Below are 19,575 nucleotides of genomic sequence, written 5' to 3'. Positions count from 1 at the left end.
GGGGGGGGCTGTCAGGTGGCAGGGTGGGGAGATGGATCGGAGCAGTCAGGGGACAGGGAGCAGAGGGGTTTAGATGGGTTGGGAGTTCTAGGGGGGGGCTGTCGGGGTGGGGAGTGGTTGGATGGGGCGTGGGAGTCGCAGGGGTCTGTCTGGGGGTGGGGGTGTGGATAAGGGTTGGGGCAGTCAGGGGACAAGAGGCAGGGAGGCTTAGATAGGGAGTGGAGTCCTGGGGGGCAGTTAGGGGCAGGGGTCCCAGGAGGGGGCAGTCAGGGGGACAAGGAACGGGGGGAGGGTTAGGGGTTCTGGGGGGGCGGGAAGTGGGAGGGGCAGGGGCGGGGCTAGGGCGGGGCTCCTCCCGTCCTCTTTTTTTCTTGCTGAAATATGGTAACCCTACAGATGATTAGTGACATCTAACCTACAAGTAATTCCTCCTTCCACTTTATTCCGCTGTCAGTGAGGGGAGAGTGATAAAGATAAACCTTAAAAAGCTAGAAGTACATTGAATTGACAGATGACAAGAGCAATGAATTTTAATTTATATGGCAGACAGACATTCTATAATATGTTAATATTCCTTTAAAATGCTTGGCTTGGGATGACTAGTAAATATGTTATCAGGAGACAATCAGAGCTGGAGGAATCTTGATTTATTGACAATACAGTGTTTAAGAGGTGAATGAAACAACATAAGTGAGGTATTTTTGCATAATTAATGATACCATATTAAATTAAAAAATCTTTATAGTTAAAATAAAAGGGATAGTCCTAGCTTTATAATAATAGGATTAATTTTCAGCTATAGGTCTTTATCTATTTTAGTTTAGTGTTTTTAACATAACTGCCACAGCAAAATACAAAAGATGAGTTGAACTAAAACAGGAGAATTAGAAAATGAATTGGTAAGCAGCTATCAGAACCTAACATAAATACTTTACTTTCTATCAGCTGTATGCATCATTTTATACTCCAGTAAACATTAGCAAGACTGAGCAACCATCAGTAAATTCAGTCAGTGATTACACTGTTATGAAAGGGACTGCTTGAATGTATACAGTCCTTTGTGACCTTAGTATGATTGTTTGCAGAAACCACACTTTCCCCACTGTTAAATCAAAGAACAAGCAATAATATTAACAATGTTACAATGCCAAGTGAAAATGTAGCTTCTTAAAAGTGCGAAATTGAAGTTACTGATAGGAGTGTGTTTTATCAAGGAGAAATAGTCAATTCAGAGTATAGAAAAGAAAGTGATTAAGTATAGTCAGTGTATCCGTGGAAGATAATGTTTGATACAAATAAACTTTACCTCCTTTTCTTGGGGACATAAAGCCAATATCTAAGAGGCTCGTATGATGGCACTATGGCTTTATGCCCCAAAGTATATCACATAGTTCTCCTCCTTTTAACAAGTTATATTTTTTAAACAGTTGGCACAGGCATGCACGGAGAAGAGTCACTTAAATAATTAAAAATCCTAAGTAACCATTTCCCAGACAAATCAAGAATGATCAGAATACTCTATTTTTCTGCCAGTTTTCAGAGATGCAGCAAAATGATGCTTATTATATATCTACCAACAATTTAATGCCATCTAATGACACTGTATGCACTAACAAGAAACAGAACTGTGCAGATCTTGTAGACGTAGATGGTACTCTGCTTGAGCTCTGGTTTCCATCATTTTTAAATCCATATTATCTCACAATGGCTGAGGCGACTTGCAATATGACTGCTTAATTAGCTCTCACTTATTGTAATTCTTTTACGCTGATAATGGGAATGTGTTATTGAGTCTTCCACCACCAGGGGAAAAAATCTCCTTAAGGAACTATTTATATTAATAGGCTATTTCAACACTGACAGTCATAATCTTGTCAAAATCTGTTAAACTATTTTTATTTTTATTTTGTGCTCTCGATGGCAATCTACAGTAGTGGATAATAGAATATTAAGATGTTGTCATTATATATCACTCCAAAACCAGTCCCCTCTCTGTGTACTCATCTGACAAGGTTCTCTAATTGACTGCTTTCACTTCCCATTTGTCAGAAAACTGTCAGCAAAAAACAGTGCTTCAGTCTTCACTGAAAGCTAATTTATTTACTATCATACGTCCTAGTGATGTATAGACACATAAAAGAATTAAAGGCTGGATTCAAGTTGATATTTGCTACATATTTCTTTTTTGTTGAGATGCAATGAGCCATTGGGAGGATTTTTAATTAAGAACAGCTGTAGTCTTCCATGAAAAACTCCTTCCTTGTAAGATTATTTTTTGGAGGGAGGAAGAAGACAATAAGGAGCATTTCAGTATTTTCTATATATCTAAGAGATGAGGGAGAGAAGGCTCCCAGAGCATACCAGATGGAGCTGTGTTTAAAAGCAAGTGCTTGCAGCTGTGCAGCTGCCCCCTTTTTACCACTCAATCCAAATGGCTTGTTTTTGACTGTGACTGACTTACCTTTTCTGCTGCAGCACTTCATCAAGGGTTTCTTGCTTGTCTTGCAGCAGCCGCTGGAGGTGCTTCATTTCACGCTGGTACTGAGAAGCCTTCCCAGCAAATTCCTTCTCTTGCTCGGTCATTTTGAGATTGATGTCTCCAAGCTTCCCAGCAGCTTTCTTTTTGTATACCTATGAGAATTGAAGATCGTGGGGAAAATGTGGTTATGGCAGTCTCAAGGATAATTACTATGGACAAAATAACCAGCTAAATATTTTCTTTCTTACTGTGGCTTGATCTTTAACTCACTGATGCCTTGCTTAAATAAATCAGGTAAGGTGCACTGATATGATCTTTTTTAGAATATTTATTAATTGATAGGTATGATGCATGTACTTTCCACTGCATAGATCAGAGATGTGTACAGTCCGAATACTACATATTATGCCTATACTTTTATTTTGAGTGAAAATGACAGAAAGCAGGAAAACAAAATGGGTTTACTCTTCTGGGTGTAAAGCTGCTCTTCACAACACATGTTGCTTACCCACTAATTCAACAGTCAAGTCTAATTATCTGTCTACAACACAAAGAAATAGGAGTAAATACCATTGGATGGCATGTTTTTAATCTTACTACAATGAGAAAAAATTAGACTGATTTCCTTATTAAATTAAGTGTGTAACTGTTTTTCACAATATGAAAAAATATATTTTATTGGAATTACTGTACATGAACACTTTCTCCTGAAAAGGGTACTGTTCTAAAACAGCTCAGAGTAATATATTGCCAGAAAATATGCTCAATACATTTGTAATGTTAAAATATTTTGCCACTTCAGCTAGTAGTTCATTTTTCTTAAACGAATGCCCTAGTGAGTTTTTTCCTTCCTATTAATAAAATAACCAATTATGCAAGTCTGAACCCTAGAAATTTTTTAAAAATACTTTTGATAAAATGTATCTTTTCAGCTTTTAGAATCAATTTCTCTGTTACACTGCATGTCACCATGTGGAACCCACAGGAGTATATGGCTTGTCAGCTTAGCATCATGATGCCCCATGCACTTCCATTACATTTTTTTTTTAAAGGGGGTTTTCTGCTAATGATTCCAAATGGAATACAATAATTCATCATAGGCTGTAATTTTGACACTCTCCTCACTACATCCATGTGATCTGAAAATAGAATCTTGTGCTGGAAGCAGCTCATGCAGCATGACTGGAAATTCTCTGAACTGAAATTTTGAAAATATTTGTCTTCAACTGGTGCAAATTCAAATATGCCCACATGGCTGTCATCTTAAAAAGGCAGATTCTGCTTGCTTGTACATAGGTGCCCTAGGGGAGAGGGATGCTGTAGAGAGTTCCCCCTTCCCCTTGTACATCGGCACAGGGAGCAGCTAAAGTTTTCAGCAAAGATTTTAAACAAGTGCTTAATAGGGATGTAAAAGGTTAAGCAGTAGTTTTACCGGTTAACCCGCCTTAACCGTTAACCCCGGGCCGACCAGCGGACCCCAGCAGCCCCGCACTGCCGGAGCGGTCCCAGCCCCAGCTGCGCTGGCCCTGGCTGGAGGGGCCCCAACCTCAGCCGCTTAATCGGTTAACCATTTAAACGGTATTTACATCCATAGTGCTTAAGTCCATCCCTATCCAGTAAAGGATTTAGAACTTGATCCTGAAAGGTGCTGATGAACCATGCACCTATTCCAGCAAAGAACTTAAGCAGGTGAGTAGTCCCACTGAAGTCAATAGAACTATTCATGTGCCTAAGTGCTTTGCTGACTAAGGGGGGATATTCAAATTGGGCTTGTGCTTCTTGATTCTCCACTGCCCTGCAATTCTGTAGCCATTTACAGCTGTGCAAAGTGGGCATAAAACACGACTGTTCTAATTTGATAGTATTTTATGCCCACTTTGCATTGGTGTAAATGAGTACATAACAGAATGCAAGGCATAGGAGTGTTAGTGTACCAGTGTGACAAACACCTAGTTAAGGCATGGCCCTGGCCCCACTCACTTGCAGCTAGAGCTAACACAAGCTCCACCCTTTTAAGCAGCCTCAGAGGGTATGTCTACACAGTCTGTGGCAACAAGCCTCACAGCCCAGATGGGCAGACTTGGTTTGTGGGGTTCACACTAGTGCTCTATAAATAGCTGTGCAGACAACACTTTGAAGTTGCAGCTTGGGCTCTGAAGCCTACCCCCTCCCTAGCTCTCAGATCCCAGGCTCCATTCTGGGCCACATCATCAAAGTGCAGTCTACACAGTTATTTTTAGAGCGCTAGCTTGAGTCCCACAAACCCAGGCTCAGAGGTTTGCTTCCACAGGCTGTGTAGATATACCTAGAGAATGCACCCTCTCAGCATTCTACCTATCTCTGCCCTCCATATGCTGAATTCATTTAGCAGCAGCTGCTGGTGTGGAACACATCCACACCTCCCAACACAGCTGTGGCTTTAGAATCAGAGAATACCAGGGTTGGACGGGACCTTAAGAGGTCATCTAGTCCAATCCCCTGCTCAAAGCAGGACCAATCCCCAGATAGATTTTTGCCCCAGATCCCTAAATGGCCCCCTCAAGGATTGAACTCTCAACACTGGATTTAGCAGGCCAATGCTCAAACCACTGAGCTATCCCTCCCACCCTAAAATAGTTCATAAGCTGGTCAAAAATGGGACAAACTTGGCAGTAGTCATTCCAGTTTTTAATCCTTCTGATTTACATTAATGTAGTTAAATAATGTTCTGCATTTCAGGACTCTTGCAGTTGGGGAGGAATCAACAAAATTGGGTGATAGATCCATATAAAATATTTGCCCCTCATCCATTTTTCACTGTTCTGACATTTCTTTGGTTCTTAAACCCCTACAGAGTCACCACCTTTCTTAGAGCTAGATTGGTAGCTCTTGGGCCTTGCAGAGGACCAATCCTTTTTCTACAAGACTTATTCTCTGCCTAGACAAAGCCTGGGACAGTAACTGGAAAGTTCTGGCAGAGGCAGACAGATTGGAACGCAAAGAGTTTCTACAAGTCTACTCTGAGGACAGGTTACAGGTAGACATCCTTTCTGTCCTCCTCCATACTGGCTTCCTAACCACACCTAAAAGAACAATTCAGATTGAGAACTACTTATCAACCCAGTCTGTCTGCAATCCACACCTGAACCTTGTATCATTTGCTGGGAGGAACTATTCTCTTTTCACAGAGGAGATCACCCACATCCAAGGTTTCTCAGGATACTCTGAACCAGAAACCACACAAACATAGTATCTTGACACTTTACTATTCAAAGTTCTGTCCATTCAACAGTAAGTCCAGGACACAATGAAGGAAGTGTAAAACCTTCTTTGGGTCCAATCCTTGCCCTTCCTAGTTGGCAAAAGAAAGTGAAGGATAAATACAATTTCTTCCAAGAAAAATATGGTCAATGCACCATTTGAAAAATTAACTCGTTCCGTCTCCTTAAAGCATGCCATAATCCTATGAATTCTGAAGAAACCTTCACTAGATGCAATGGACCTTGACATCTACTGCCTGGTGTCAAATCTCCCTTGAACTTCTACGTAGCATTGCATATGGTGGATCATACACTGCTGCTCTTCTACCTAAGAGATGTGGCAGGTGTCAATGGAAATGTTCTAAAACTATTTGAATCCTTCCTCAAAGGCTGTACACAGGATAGTGATGGGCAAATACGCCTTTATCACTAGGCTTCTTGCCTGTAGAATACCTCAAGATTTAATTCTCTCTCCTGTCCTACTCAGCATCTATATATAGCCATTGGGGGAAAAGGTGAGACTTCATCACAGGCTCAGATACCAGAAATATGCAAATAACTCTATTATTCACATATGCAAAGACCTCAATCACTCAGCTATCTTAGTGTCTGGTTAATATCAGCACATAGATGAGGAGCAGTTGGCTGAGACAAAACCAGGAATGAGAGAGGTTATATGTTGAGATGGCTTTAATATTGTGTGTGTGATCATCACAGTCATGCACGGAGGTTAAAGCCATGCATTTGTGATCTTTTATTTATATTTATATCTATCTATCTGTTTTGACTAAGTTTCACATTAAATAAAAAGAATTGCCATTGTGCATTGAAGAGGTGTGTTAAGATAAATGGAAATTCCACATTTCATTAGTTACTTCAGACTTACTAAATTCATGAACACTGTAGAGATAAAATACTCTGCAAACTGATTCAGTATTCTGAAATGGTGTTAAAACACTGGACACAACTAGTGTTTTCCAAGCTTTCAGAAACACTGGCCTCTTGACATTGTCTGGAAAATGTATAGTCTGAGTCCCTTTAGGAGTAACGCAACCATGGGGACTTCTAGAGGAATTACTGTACTTCTATAGTAGTCACTTGAACTTCATCCTTGTGTCTTGTAACCTTATATGAGATGTGCTATGCTATAATCAGCTTTGTAGAATGATTTTCAGAAGTGCTATGTTTACTTTCTTCAATGGAAGTCTCCTTGCTCAATATCTCTGAAAATCAAACCACTAAGCACCAAATACTATAGTCCTCATGCAGGCCCACTGATTACAATGGGAGTTGCATGTGAATAAGAAGCAAAACAGGCTCTTGGAAAAATGCAGATGAAATTATTTCTGTTCAAATTTGTAATATTTCCAAACCCAAGCTTCCAAATATCATGTCAGGCCCCCAAAATTCATGAGATTGGCTTACAACTCATGAAATTTTTAAGCCAATAATGTGACATTCATTTGCCTTCTCATTTGAGTCTTTAGGTTGCACTCAAGTCATGTTTTCAAGCTTTCCGCAACAAGGAGGAGATGGTCTGCACAAATGGCTAGCCACTGATTTCCATTTCATAGAAACTGAGCACCACCACAACAGCAGGACAGGTATCTAAAACAGCTGTAATAGGAAGTCACTAAGGTCACTTTTTGCCCTTGTCATCTTCATGTATGACCAGAGTTCAAAAGCTACATAAAAGTTAAAAGTAAACATCTATATTAATTTTTCTAGGTTGTCCATTACACTTCATCACCAGGCTTCAATCCTGTTCGAAATTTTTTAGCCTTTCATTTTATCGAGTTCAGATGAAAGAAGAACAAAATGTTATTGTGCTAACTAGCATTTGATCTGCTAACCAACATTTATGCATGAGCTTAACATTACTTACGTGAGCAGTTTCATTGTAGCCAACAGAACTACTCACATGAGTAAAGTTAAGCAGGTGCCAGACGTGTTTCCAAGATTGGGGCCTAAAGTTACGAAAGGGAAAGAATTAAGACTCCTATAGCAATATTAATAGCCACTTTTAACAACAGGAAAAGAAAATATTGTGTATGGGCAATGTTTAGTACAGTATGTCGACTCAAATTAAATCTACACCATAAAAGTTGAGGCTCTGGTCCACAATATGCGGAACACAACTGAGATAACCTTGCTATGGGAATTTTGATTTTGTATTTCTAGATTTAATTAACTGCAACCCAAATAGAGCTTTCTGAATTTGATTTCCTTAAAAAAAAATTAATTGGGGGGAGGAGGGAAGCTTGCTCATAATAGCAGCAAATTAGGCTTTGAAACTCTCATCTTAGTGAGGTAAAATGAGGTTGATGAATGCAGAGTTCCCACAGCTGCTGCTATTTTCTGGCTAGAGTCAGTTTTCTGCAAGGCTGGTTTATGTAACAGTGAAAAGCTCAGGTTTACATTGCAATGGCTCTATATCTTAATTTTTTGAAAAATGAGGTTTGGAATGTGCAAAATGCAACACAAACTGAGCGTGAAATTGCAGCCTCTAAATTCACACTTGCAGTTTTCATGGGTTCTTGATGTTAGTCTTCTGAAAAAAATCCTGCATTGCGTTTTGTGTTTTTCAAAAGATATTTCTTATCTCTCTGACAAATTGTCCCAACAGGAACAGTAGCCCCTTTAGCCTGTCAGACTGGGCAGGAAATATATGCAAACAGAGAGAGGCTTCTAATAGCTCCATGGTATGGTCAGGGTAACAGATGCAGGGGGTTCTGTTCTTTGGGGCTGCCTCCCCCTTTCTGCTACCTTCATTAGACTGCTCAAAATCTTAGATGCTTATTACACACATTCAGAAGTGAGTTTTCAGTAGTTTATAACTCAGTTACCCAAGTGATTTTTTCACACTTGGTTGCGGATGATAAACCTCATTGTCATTGGGCATTATTTACACACCAAGTTCAACCATCCTTAATACCTGCACGGAACAAAGTGCAGCAATCTTTACACTTGTAAAAGTGTGTATTTCCAACTCACTGATTCAACCAGTTGAATAGATTTGGCTCATATTTTATTTACCAAAAATCCACACCCCAAGCCAAATGGCCCTTCTGTTAAGATCAGCCATAGAATATTACAGCCCAGACAGTGAATATTTTTGCAAATTATGAATGTGTGACTATGGGATTTATAAGCGAAACCTTAACTATTGTATAGCAGTTGATGCCAGGCAAATGCTATAATTGTATCTTCAGAACAAAAATTTAACACATTGCAGTATAGATAGTCAATTTCACTTGTCTTTATTCTAGTTCAGTTTATCATTTAAAAGGTTCTTTTCTCCATTTTTTTGCATGTTCTTTCTGCACTCTATTTTTACCTTCTTCCCATTAATTTCACAGCTATGGCTGCTTAGATTCAAACTTAAACATTGACATTTTACATTACCAAAATAATCCACAAGAAAATGTTGGATAAACTCATTTTGTTCATGGTTGCTATTAATTTAATATCTTATGCTGTGGATCAGATGCAACTATCCTTTCAGCTTACGATCTTTGCTATTGCTGAGTGTGCGCAGGTTAGGGTTTCTGTGCAAAAGACATGACTTGTGCATACCCATTGGGGCTTGCACAGATACAAAATTGGCTGTTGAAAATCTGGCCTTATTTTACTAAAATGGCATAAAATATTGATTTCTGTTGAGATTAATATCAAGATTTGGTCTAAGACACATCACCATGGTCTCTAGGTGCCGATTCTTGATTTTCTATATATGAAGTTGAAAATTGATCTGATATGTTTTAGGAATGCTGTCATATTTTTGATACTCTGCAGTTACTCATTTGGACAAAGTTGTCAACCTGAACATCACCTTGAATCCTAAGACTTGTCTAGTGCATTTCTTGCAGAACCAAAAGACAAATATATTAGAAGGCATCTGGTAGTGTGCTCTTTTCAAAAGCTCTTTGATTTCTGCAAGTCGCCTTCTGTACTGAAATTTTTCCTCCTTGATTTCTAGCTGAAGGTATTTCTTTTTGGCAGTATGAGCAAAAAATATATATTTAAAAAACAAGCTGCCTATTTAAAAACAAAACTCATCACTCATTGAGAACTGCCTACAGCAAAATCTTTAAATTATACTCCTTATTGAGGACTGATTTCTTTGCTTAATTTGAAAAAGGTTGGGTTTGATTTACCAAGCAGAGTTTTTAGAAGCCTGAGACATTCAGGTCAATGCCGTTTATTGATAAATATATTATACTGAGAGGTAGTATATGACCACATAATTAAATTGTGGGCCAGAATCACCCCCAAACCCCTGGAAGATACTGGGTTCACTCCAGCTATGGTGACAGAGGGGTTGAGAGGGAGACAAGCTAAGCTTTCACTCCCCTTCATTTCCTTTTGAATCCACACTTAGGCTACCATGGCTCAACTCTTTATAGAGTCAGTTGGAAGCTAAAGCCACTTGGTAAAGGAGGCCGAATGCTTCTTCCAGCTGCTGCACACTTTCACAGACCTGGTAGCATCTCCCTGTGACGCTGGAGTATTTTGCATATATCTGCTGACAGGGAAATATATTTCTTTTGAATTGGGCCTTAAAGGTGAGATTGCATGAGCTGCACTATGGCCACTGCCTTAATAATGAAACAACTGAATTTCCTGAATCATCTAATTCTTATCCTTGAATGACATCCAAAATGGTTGAGACCTAATTCTGTAATACATTTTTGAATGCTGTGCTTACAACTTATTTTTATTACAATCAAGATTTTGATTTGAAATTGGGTAACAAAATAGTGCAACATGTACAAGAAACAAGCAATTCTGTTTTGTTCACTTTCAATAATATGGGTCTTTGTGAGAAGCACAGAATACTATAGTTTAGGTGAAGAAAGGTAAAATTAATCTGTTTTGAATCACGATACATGTCTATCTCAAAATACAGAAAATTATTCAAACACTACTTAGTTTTAAAAGGAGTAAGTAAAAAAAGACTTAATTCCTGATGTACTTAAATGAGTCAAGGATTTTATACCATTGTTACATGGGGACCAAAATTTTAATATATACTTAGTAGGTAAACTCTTTGGAGCAGGAACTGTCTTTTTGTGAGAGTTTGTACAGTACCTAGCACAATGGGGCCCTGATTCTTTCTGTTGGCCTAAGGCCAGCAATACTACAAATAATGAATAATAATGTAGACCAGGGGTAGGCAACCTATGGCACGCGTGCCAAAGGCGGCACATGAGCTTATTTTCAGTGGCATTCACACAGCCCAGGTCCTGGCCACCAGTCTGGGGGGCTCTGCATTTTAATTGAAGCTTTTTAAACATTTTTAAAACCTTATTTACTTTACATACAACAATAGTTTAGTTATATATTATAGACTTATAGAAAGAGACCTTCTAAAAACGTTAAAATGTATTACTGGCATGTGAAACCTTAAATTAGAGTGAATAAATGAAGACTCGGCACACCACTTCTGAAAGGTTGCCGACAAACCTCCACTTTCCCTTCAGAGTATAATGGTCATGATAAAGCTTGAAATTGTTATAGGGAAGTCTTCACTTTAACATATGTCAAGAATAAATATATATTCCAATATCAGTGACAAACTTTAAACTGAGAACAATGCAGATGTTTAAAGACTGATTCAAATGAACTGATCATATTAATCATCCTTATCATAAAATAATTATATTCCTTGTGAAGAATATTATTCAACATAATTGTGTAACTAAATAATCATAATATACCTCAGCTATATAGTATGCGAGCCACTGAAAACTCTCAGAAGATGTGAATCCAAAATGGTGGCCACAACCTCAGTGTGGTTATAATTTTGTGACTTTTTTTTTAGGTTTACATCTGAGTTCCAAATGGGTGGGAGGAGCATTTTCCCATCACACAGAAGTTAGCGATGCTGTTCTGTATGTTAAATATAATAGGGCTTGATTCTCGCACCAAGACTTCAACCTAAGCCTTAACTTAAGGTAGTAGATGGTATCTCCCTAAGGAAAGAATAAGTCTTCTTAATTACACATATGTATCCTTTCTGTGCAGATACTTACGAAGCCATGGCTAACAAGAAGCACATTTTTAGTAAAAGAGAGAAAGAATGGACATCATAAATTAAATGGCTGAGTTGTCAGGAAAAAGACAGAACCCATTTTTTGAAGACGGGTCTCACTGTTTTTGATGGTCTTGCTACTTGATACCTGGCAATGATATGTCAGTGAACCTGGAAAACTTGCTCAAGATGTAATAGACTGATTATGACCAATACCTGCCTAGTTATATTGGGTTATTTGCAACCCAAGCCATTCCATCTTGTAAGAAATCAATAATCACTGGTATGCCTGAGTCTCCTGGTTCTGTCTGCCATTCCTCACACCAGAAGCAAAACTTTGACCAGGTTCCTGAATATTCTTCGACAGTAGATTTCTACCTTAAAGTCAGAAGTCTCTCTAGAGAAGATCATCTGGCTTCGGTTTTCCTATTCTGTAGTCACAGAGTCAGCTGCAGATGATCTGAATTAGAATGTATAAGAGGGCTGTCATAAACAATCTGTGGACTTCTAAAGAGCCTCTGTTCAGCCCATCTGCCTCTTGATTCAGGGTTCCTTTGGCACTGACTGAAAGAAGTTGAACCTCTGCCAAGGACAAGGTTTGGGCTTCTGGTCCCACCATTATTGGACAAACCAGGATTGTGGTGGTGCCCAACAGTACTATGAGGTAGCATCTGATAATCTGAGTTTAGAATTTGAGAAGAGCTAATCTGACCACTTGAAGCTCCAGCGTGTTGGTTTTCTCCTTCCTTAGGCCCTGTGCTGTCAGATTGTTCAGGCATGCTCCCCACCGCTAAAGGTTCTTGTTGGCAATGAGCTCTGAGGGTTCCAGAAGCGTATGAGATGACCCATGCTTTGTGTTTAAATCCACAAGTATTGTGAACACATGGAAGGCCTCTGGATTTTTTGTCAACGATATCTAAAATTGCAGAGGTTAGCAGGATATTATCACCACAGAACTTAGTGCCATCAAGGCAAAAATTACATGAACAGAAAGTAAGGCTATGATTTAGAGCTACACACCAGGAAATTCAGAGCTTGGGCTCCTGCAACACCTAGAAGTGCTGCTTGGCACATATGCATTATGGGCCTGATCCAAATCCCACTGAAGTGAACTGAAAGACTCCCTTAGATAGCAAATGAGGTCTGTAGTGTGTAGCACTGGATAAGGGAATATACTCTGGATGACAAAATTGTATGGTTTATTATGAATTAAGGGTCATACATATTTAAATGTCATTAGTAGCCATTGACATATCATATTGTAAATTATAACATTAAATGAAAATTTTAAAAAATTCTAATGTTTGCAAATGTTTGTTTATAGAGTGCCTAAAGTAAATACTCAACATACATATTTTAAAAAGCATAAAAAAATCTAAAATAATATTTCAAGACACCAATACTCCCATGTCTACTAAATGAAAAGGGAGAACTCCCATCCAACTTCTCAGAAAAAGCCTGAGTAAATACAGGCATAGATACTTGTAATGCTATTACTGGGATTTCTCTCTCTTATATGTATTGTAACAAATTGGGAGGGGGAAGGCTTTTGCTCTTTAATACATGAAATTTAATTTTTGATCAATAGGATGAATGCATAATTACATTGTTATAATAGTTTGTGTTTTATGTGCACATGCATTGAGGAATTGAGCTAAATAACTTGGTAGTGTATAGATTCTCCAGAGTAGTACCTAAGATAGATCAATTTCAGTCACATTCTGTTGAATGGGCTGGGCCGAGGAGTTTGGAGTGTGGAAGAGGGCTCCAGGCTCAGCCTGGAGCGGCAGGTGGGGTGCAGGAGGGGGTGATGGGTGTAATCTCTGGGAGGGAGTTTGGGTAGAGGAGGGGGCTCTGGTCTGGGGCAGAGTGTTGGGGTGCAGGAGGAAGTATGGTGTGCTGGCTCTGGGAGGGGGTTCAGGGTGCAGGAGGGGATATTGGGTGCTGGCTCCAGGAGGGGGCTCGGGGCCGGGGGTTGAAGCGGGTTCCTGCCGGGCGACACTTTCCTCAGGCGGCGCGCAGCCGGGCTAAGCAAGGCAGGCTCCCTACCTGCCCCAGCTCCACCCTGCTCCCGGAAGGGGCCAACGCACCTCAGGCTGCTGGGGGTGGGGCACATGGCTCCGCACGCTATCCCTCTTTGCAAGCACTGGCCGCAGTTCCCCAGTCATAGCCAATGGGAGCTGCGGGGGTGGTGCTTGCGGGCAGGAGCAGCGCACGGAGACCCCTGCCTCCCCCCCTTGCGGGTTCATGCTGCGCTAGTCACTTCCGGCAGTGGCATGGGGCCTTAGTGGCAGCGCTGCTGCGCTACACAGCTGGACTTTTAGTGGCCAGAGATCACAATCGACTGGGAGAGTCTCCAGGATTGACCAGTTGATCGCGATTGACCAGTTGGTGACCACTGTTCAAGAGGAAAGGAAAATTAAAACATTCAGGCCAAAAATAGTGATCTGAGGAATTTTAGGAGGCTGGATTCTTTTCTGGGAAGCCTTGACTAACCGATTTTAACTGTCCTCAGTCTCTAATCATAGGGTATACTAAAATTAGATTGACATGTTATGATGAAGAAATTGACATAGCATACAGAACAGATTTCCATAATCTTGTCTTCTGAAGGTTGAATGCAATAATAATGGTAATTGCCATACAAATTACACATTAAACTTGTTGTAGTGGAGTCAGTGGAAGAAAGCAAATGAATTATGCTTCAGCCATAAATTTATTTTTCTAGAATTGAATAACTGAGTTAAACTAGTGCATGAGATTTCTTTAAAAAAAAAAAAAGTTAAAAATTCAGTAAAACACCAAATATTTTTTCTTCTAAAAATAGTGACACACTTTCTACAGAGAAAGAATACCAGTTCCTATGCTGAGGATGTAAAATTGAATCTAAAATGTAACTTACAAGGAAAATTCAAAAATTAAACAGCAAGCAAACTGCACACATGAAGGAAACATTAGAATAATTTAGGGTTCTGCACATTCCCCTGTAAACAATTTGTAATTATTGATGTTTAAATCTTGATAGATGTTTCACTTAGTCTACTTTTTTTTTATCCCTACCAAATATATAGTCTCACTTCAATAGTCATACAGTACATGGTTCATAGGTCAAAGACTCCTACAGCTGTTGCCAACATGAAGAAGCCTGTTAGATACCAATGTCATAGGTACCTTAGAACTTTACCCATTAGAGTAGTTCACTTGCCAAGGTGATTTATACCTTTTAAAGGGTCTGATAGTACACAGAAATTGGTAAACATAAACAGAGAGTGAAGAGACTCAAGATCATGTCAGTCCCAAAAATAAAAATCCATGAATTCAAATACTTTAGGCTCCAATCCTGCAAACATATGGGCATGTAACTTCATGTACATGAATTCCATAGGATCATTATCTTACTAAAGTTATTTATATGTGCAAGTGTTTGCAGGATCGATATCTTAATTTTTACTATTTTAAAAGAATGCAACTTTCATGAAAGCAGAGATTGGGTCCCATCATGCACCTATTTAAGTCAATGGCAAAGCTTTCATTATAATATCATCTTGCCTGTTTCCATTAACACAGAACCTGCTGTGTAGTAATTTGAGCCTGATGTTCTGAGAAAGGACTAATTTTACTTACTAACAAATCAGAGTGGAAATAAATTAACTTTTCTGGAAAAACACATTGCTGAGAAATGCAGTGTCACACTGGTCAGAAATTGCTATAGCTTCACAAACATCTGTATAATCCCAAAGCATGACTAATATAAATGTGTCATAGGGAAACCACTATAGTTAAATAATCATGTCTCTGTTCAGTAACTTTAAAAATATAGCACAGCTAAAATGAGCAACTGTGACGCCTCCTTTTTGGCTTCAGACATATAGAACAGTGTTACCGGAGTATTCATGATTGATAACAAGATTCATCTCCAAGGCAAAGCAAACTATAAACACTTGTCAATGTTAGATTGTAGGAAGTGCCTTAGTAGTCATTTTGGGCTATATTACTCATACCTTGAATTACAGAAAATGTAAAAGCACTTTTGCAACTTAACTTGATGGCATTTTTAAAACTCTTTGTTCCATTGATGAACATTAAATTATCAACAGTATTCAATAACTGGCAATCTCAGATAAGAAAAAATGGGTTGCTGCCTGTCAGAACTGATGTATTCAGGTAAAGCTAGATAGAGAATCTTGCTTATATATATCCATATGATGCTTGGTTCAGACAGTTAAAACAGCCCTCGTGTTTTCAGGAAAAAATGAAATTCTAAAAGGCAGGGATCCTGTGAGAAGTGATGGGGAAGGGAAATGGTATGTGAGGTGAGACTTAAACTCATGGTATTCTGCCTCCTGGCCCAATGCACCTTCCTTCCCCTAGATCAAAAAGTATTTTTATATGGCAGTGAGAAGGGGGGGGAACATCCCTATTTTTCTCGCATCCAGATGTTCTGGTCTTCATGGCTGCTTTAAAGTGATGCATGAAAACGTGTACTGCAGATGGAATTCTCAGAAAATGTAAGAAGCAAGCCTCTAGCAAGTACTACTGCCCTATGCAAATAGCATTTTTTTCTGCAGCTTACATTCAGTCTGAGCCAGATACCAAGCATAGAAAACTTGAGCCAACACAGCTAAAATTTGGCAAGTTATATGCAATTGAAAACAAAGGGAGTTATAGTGGAATGTTAGGCAATTTTAATATGAGGCTTGCTTCCAGCTCCTTTGCCTACTTCTTAAAACCAACAGTAGAATTTATTCTTGGGAAAATTAATGTCAAACAGATTTTTAGAGGTATACGGTAACTTATTGTTTCTCTGACTTCTTCTTTTGACAGTGTGCCTAAATTAAAGATGAGTTACTCTCACACGGAAGGGGAAGAAAAGGTGCCAAATGATGAGCTGGAGTGCAAAATTTGTTACCAGAGATTTAACATTCATAGTCGTAAACCCAAAATACTGAACTGTCTTCACAGAGTATGTGCTAGATGTCTGACTAAAATACTTCACATAGGAGATGGCTGTCTTTGCATTAGTTGTCCCTTTTGCCGCCATGAGACAGAGTTGCATGAAGATGAAGTTGAAGGACTACCTAATGATACAAACGTTATGTCCAAACTCGTGTTAAAAGACAAAACAATATGGAATTCCGACTGTAAAGAAGTAGTTTTAACACCAAAGAACTTGGCTTGCTCAAGCCCCACTCATGGATCTTCAAACTGCTTAGTAATAACAATTATGGAAGTACAGAGAGACTCTACTAGGACTCCAAGCCAAAACACTATCTCAGATTATTATGCAGACCGTAGCCTTGACTCAGTATCTATCAGTTCTCACAGTCAGCTAGACCAAGATCTCTTCTCTAAGCTTTGTAATCATGTACCCAGAATACTGGTATGGCTGTTAGGATTTTTCTACTTTGGCTCACTGCCTCTTGGAATCTATTTATTAGTGATTCAGAAAGTGACCCTAGGCATTGTGTGTGTCAGTCTTGTTCCCTCAAGTCTAACTGTATGTCTTGTGTATGGTTTCTGTCAATGCCTCTGCCAGGGAATGTGTGACTGCTCTTCAAGAAGCTGAGAGGAATTGCATTATCAAACTGTACGTTTTAATTAAACTTTGAATGATAACTACAGACTTCCAATATTATGGACTATTAAGGTGATTGCAATATGATTAAGTTTTTCGTGGTCCCATTTCTTAGCTATAACTAGCACAAAGGCCTATGTTTAAACAAACAAAAAGCACCACCAGCATTTCTGTAAACACTAGAAAATTGGCAAAGTAATATTATTATTAAATAGGTGGTATCTAATATCACCTTTTCCTTGAACAATGTATAATTTCATAAACACCTCATCGTGTCAAGAATTCAAAGGTGAAAGTGATAAAAATGAAATTGATGTTTTCTACATTATGCTGGTACTATTTTTTTTTAAAAAGAATGAAGATCAGAAATATTTTGAGTACAACTTTCTATAAAAATATATTTCAATTATCACCTTAAATTACTTTTTCAAATTCTGTATGGTACTTTATTGGACATTTAAATACTCGGATGATAACCAATACAGGATCTAGAATTAAAAGCAAAATAAAAGTGCAATAATTTTTTTTAATTTTGAACTCGTGTACTGTTGAAATCTTGGAGAAAGCAATTTATAGTTAAACTAAATCTCAAGGGAACATAAAAACAAATTAAGTATTTTCAAAAGAGACGTTTCCAGAATCTTTTCAGAAACTACAGCTATTTCTGAAATATAATGCTCTGAATAGTGTACGTCAGAGCACATCAGAATAGAAATGGCTTTAAGAACTGTCTTCAAAATGTTAAATAAAAACATGCCTACTAATATATATGGTGCCTTAAAATCAAGGCATTAATTACAGGCAATTAAAAAAAATACAGAAACAAGTTATTATTTTATATTAATGTTAATTTCATATGCAAAAATGGTTGATTCATTTTTCTGAACGTTTTTATTTAACCTACTAGATATTGTTACATTAAATTTTATTTTTAAAAAGGTAATTGAATTTTGTATGGTTCTAGTGTAAACCAAAATCTAAATTGAAAAATGGTATGCACGAGGGCTTTTATATAAAGATTTGTACAAAATAATTATCTAGTAAATCCCCAAACTACCAATGGGTAAGACTTCTGAAGAATAATGGAATTTTGGTAGCAAATTAAGAATAAACATGCATAACTTTAAAATAGGTGTTCTTACAAATCAATGTAATAAACATATATAAAAAACAATGTTTTGATGCTTTTTTTAAAGCAATTTATAGCTATCCCAAATGTTGTTTAATATGTCCACAGATTAAATATCAGCTCCTGATTTATTTTTCATTGAGGCCTCAAAATCAAAGATAATTTAACTTGTACTGTATGCAACTCAAAAGGAAATGTAAGAATTTTTTTTTTCTCCCGAAGAGCATACAAAAAGGTGGAACTGTGTGCCACTAAACCAAATCCACTCATGCACAAAGGTTAACTAAACAGGCTTCACAGAGGGATGGCATTCTCCCTGCCAGGCTTGTGTACACCCTCAGTGATGGAGATACATACTGTACAGAGCCACTGAATGACTGTTCAACCTCAGCCCGTTCCCTCCTTTCCCTTTTCCCCCAAATAACCTTTTTGGTGCTATGGGAGGAACTCCATGAAGTCTCCCAACACTCTTCCCTTCTCCAACATGCAGGTGAACTGCCCCCCCTACACTGCTTTCTGGTTGTCACAAGTCTGCAAAACTAAAGGGTGTAGGGTTTGCCAAAATATGAACTTCACTCATTTATCAAATTGTTTTTAAAAAGTAGAAATATATCATCACTATTACAGATACATTCAGTACTATGTACTCTTTCATTTTCTAACCCTCTCTCATTCCCTGTTGGCAGTCACCCAAGACTCTGAGCTCTCATCCTCAATTTAGGATTAGATGTCTCATTTATACAATCCAACTTCTATTTCTTAGAGTGTCCCTATTCCCAGTGCAATAAATCACTATGGCCAAAGGCAATGAAAGATGCTCTTTTCCAATGTTGCAATACAGTCAGCAAGAGCCTTTGTAAAAGATTACTCTAGCCTTTCTATAAAATAAGTGTATTGTTAATTACTACTGTTAGTAGTATTAAAAGCCCAATACAGGCCTGAATCCCCCATTGTGCTACATACTGTATAAATGCATAGTAAGAGACAATCTCTGCCTTGAAAAACCTCCTTCTCACAGGTGGTTTGATTTGATTATTCAGGTTCTGGTCTCTTGCTATCTAATCCAGCAGGGGCTGATAGTTTTGTGAATAAGAGGCTCAGTTCTTGGGAAAGAAGGAA

At 38.5% G+C, this 19,575-nt stretch overlaps 2 protein-coding genes across 5 annotated transcripts in view; one reads left to right on the top strand and one right to left on the bottom strand.

Moving 5' to 3' along the window:
* CEP89 (centrosomal protein 89) overlaps window positions 1–19,575 on the bottom strand; it is a 116,292-nt gene that overhangs the window by 18,712 nt on the left and 78,005 nt on the right. For both annotated transcript variants that reach the window (XM_034788850.1, XM_034788852.1), the window contains one exon: window positions 2,462–2,631. In XM_034788850.1, the coding sequence (XP_034644741.1) occupies window positions 2,462–2,631 (170 nt within the window). The remainder of the gene's footprint in view (window positions 1–2,461; window positions 2,632–19,575) is intronic.
* LOC117886802 (E3 ubiquitin-protein ligase RNF182-like) lies at window positions 2,626–18,435 on the top strand. 3 transcript variants are annotated; one of them, XR_004648054.1, is made up of 3 exons: window positions 2,626–2,773; window positions 5,313–6,233; window positions 11,746–12,997. XR_004648054.1 is itself a non-coding variant. In XM_034788855.1 (2 exons), exon 2 carries the CDS (start codon window positions 16,593–16,595, stop codon window positions 17,316–17,318), a length of 726 nt encoding a protein of 241 aa, XP_034644746.1. In that variant the 5' UTR covers window positions 2,626–2,773; window positions 16,577–16,592; the 3' UTR covers window positions 17,319–18,435. The 3 variants fall into 3 exon arrangements, 1 of the variants encoding a protein (XP_034644746.1); XM_034788855.1 differs by lacking the exons at window positions 5,313–6,233; window positions 11,746–12,997 and adding an exon at window positions 16,577–18,435; XR_004648055.1 differs by lacking the exons at window positions 2,626–2,773; window positions 5,313–6,233 and adding an exon at window positions 6,516–7,322.

The sequence above is a fragment of the Trachemys scripta genome, chromosome 13 (assembly GCF_013100865.1).
Source record: "Trachemys scripta elegans isolate TJP31775 chromosome 13, CAS_Tse_1.0, whole genome shotgun sequence".
In the NCBI taxonomy this organism is placed as follows: domain Eukaryota; kingdom Metazoa; phylum Chordata; order Testudines; family Emydidae; genus Trachemys; species Trachemys scripta.
This window is presented reverse-complemented; position numbering and strand designations above follow the sequence as displayed.

Bases quoted from the DNA above. Each gene is read 5' to 3' on its own strand.
- LOC117886802 (XM_034788855.1), top strand. From the start codon at position 16,593: ATGAGTTACTCTCACACGGAAGGGGAAGAAAAGGTGCCAAATGATGAG.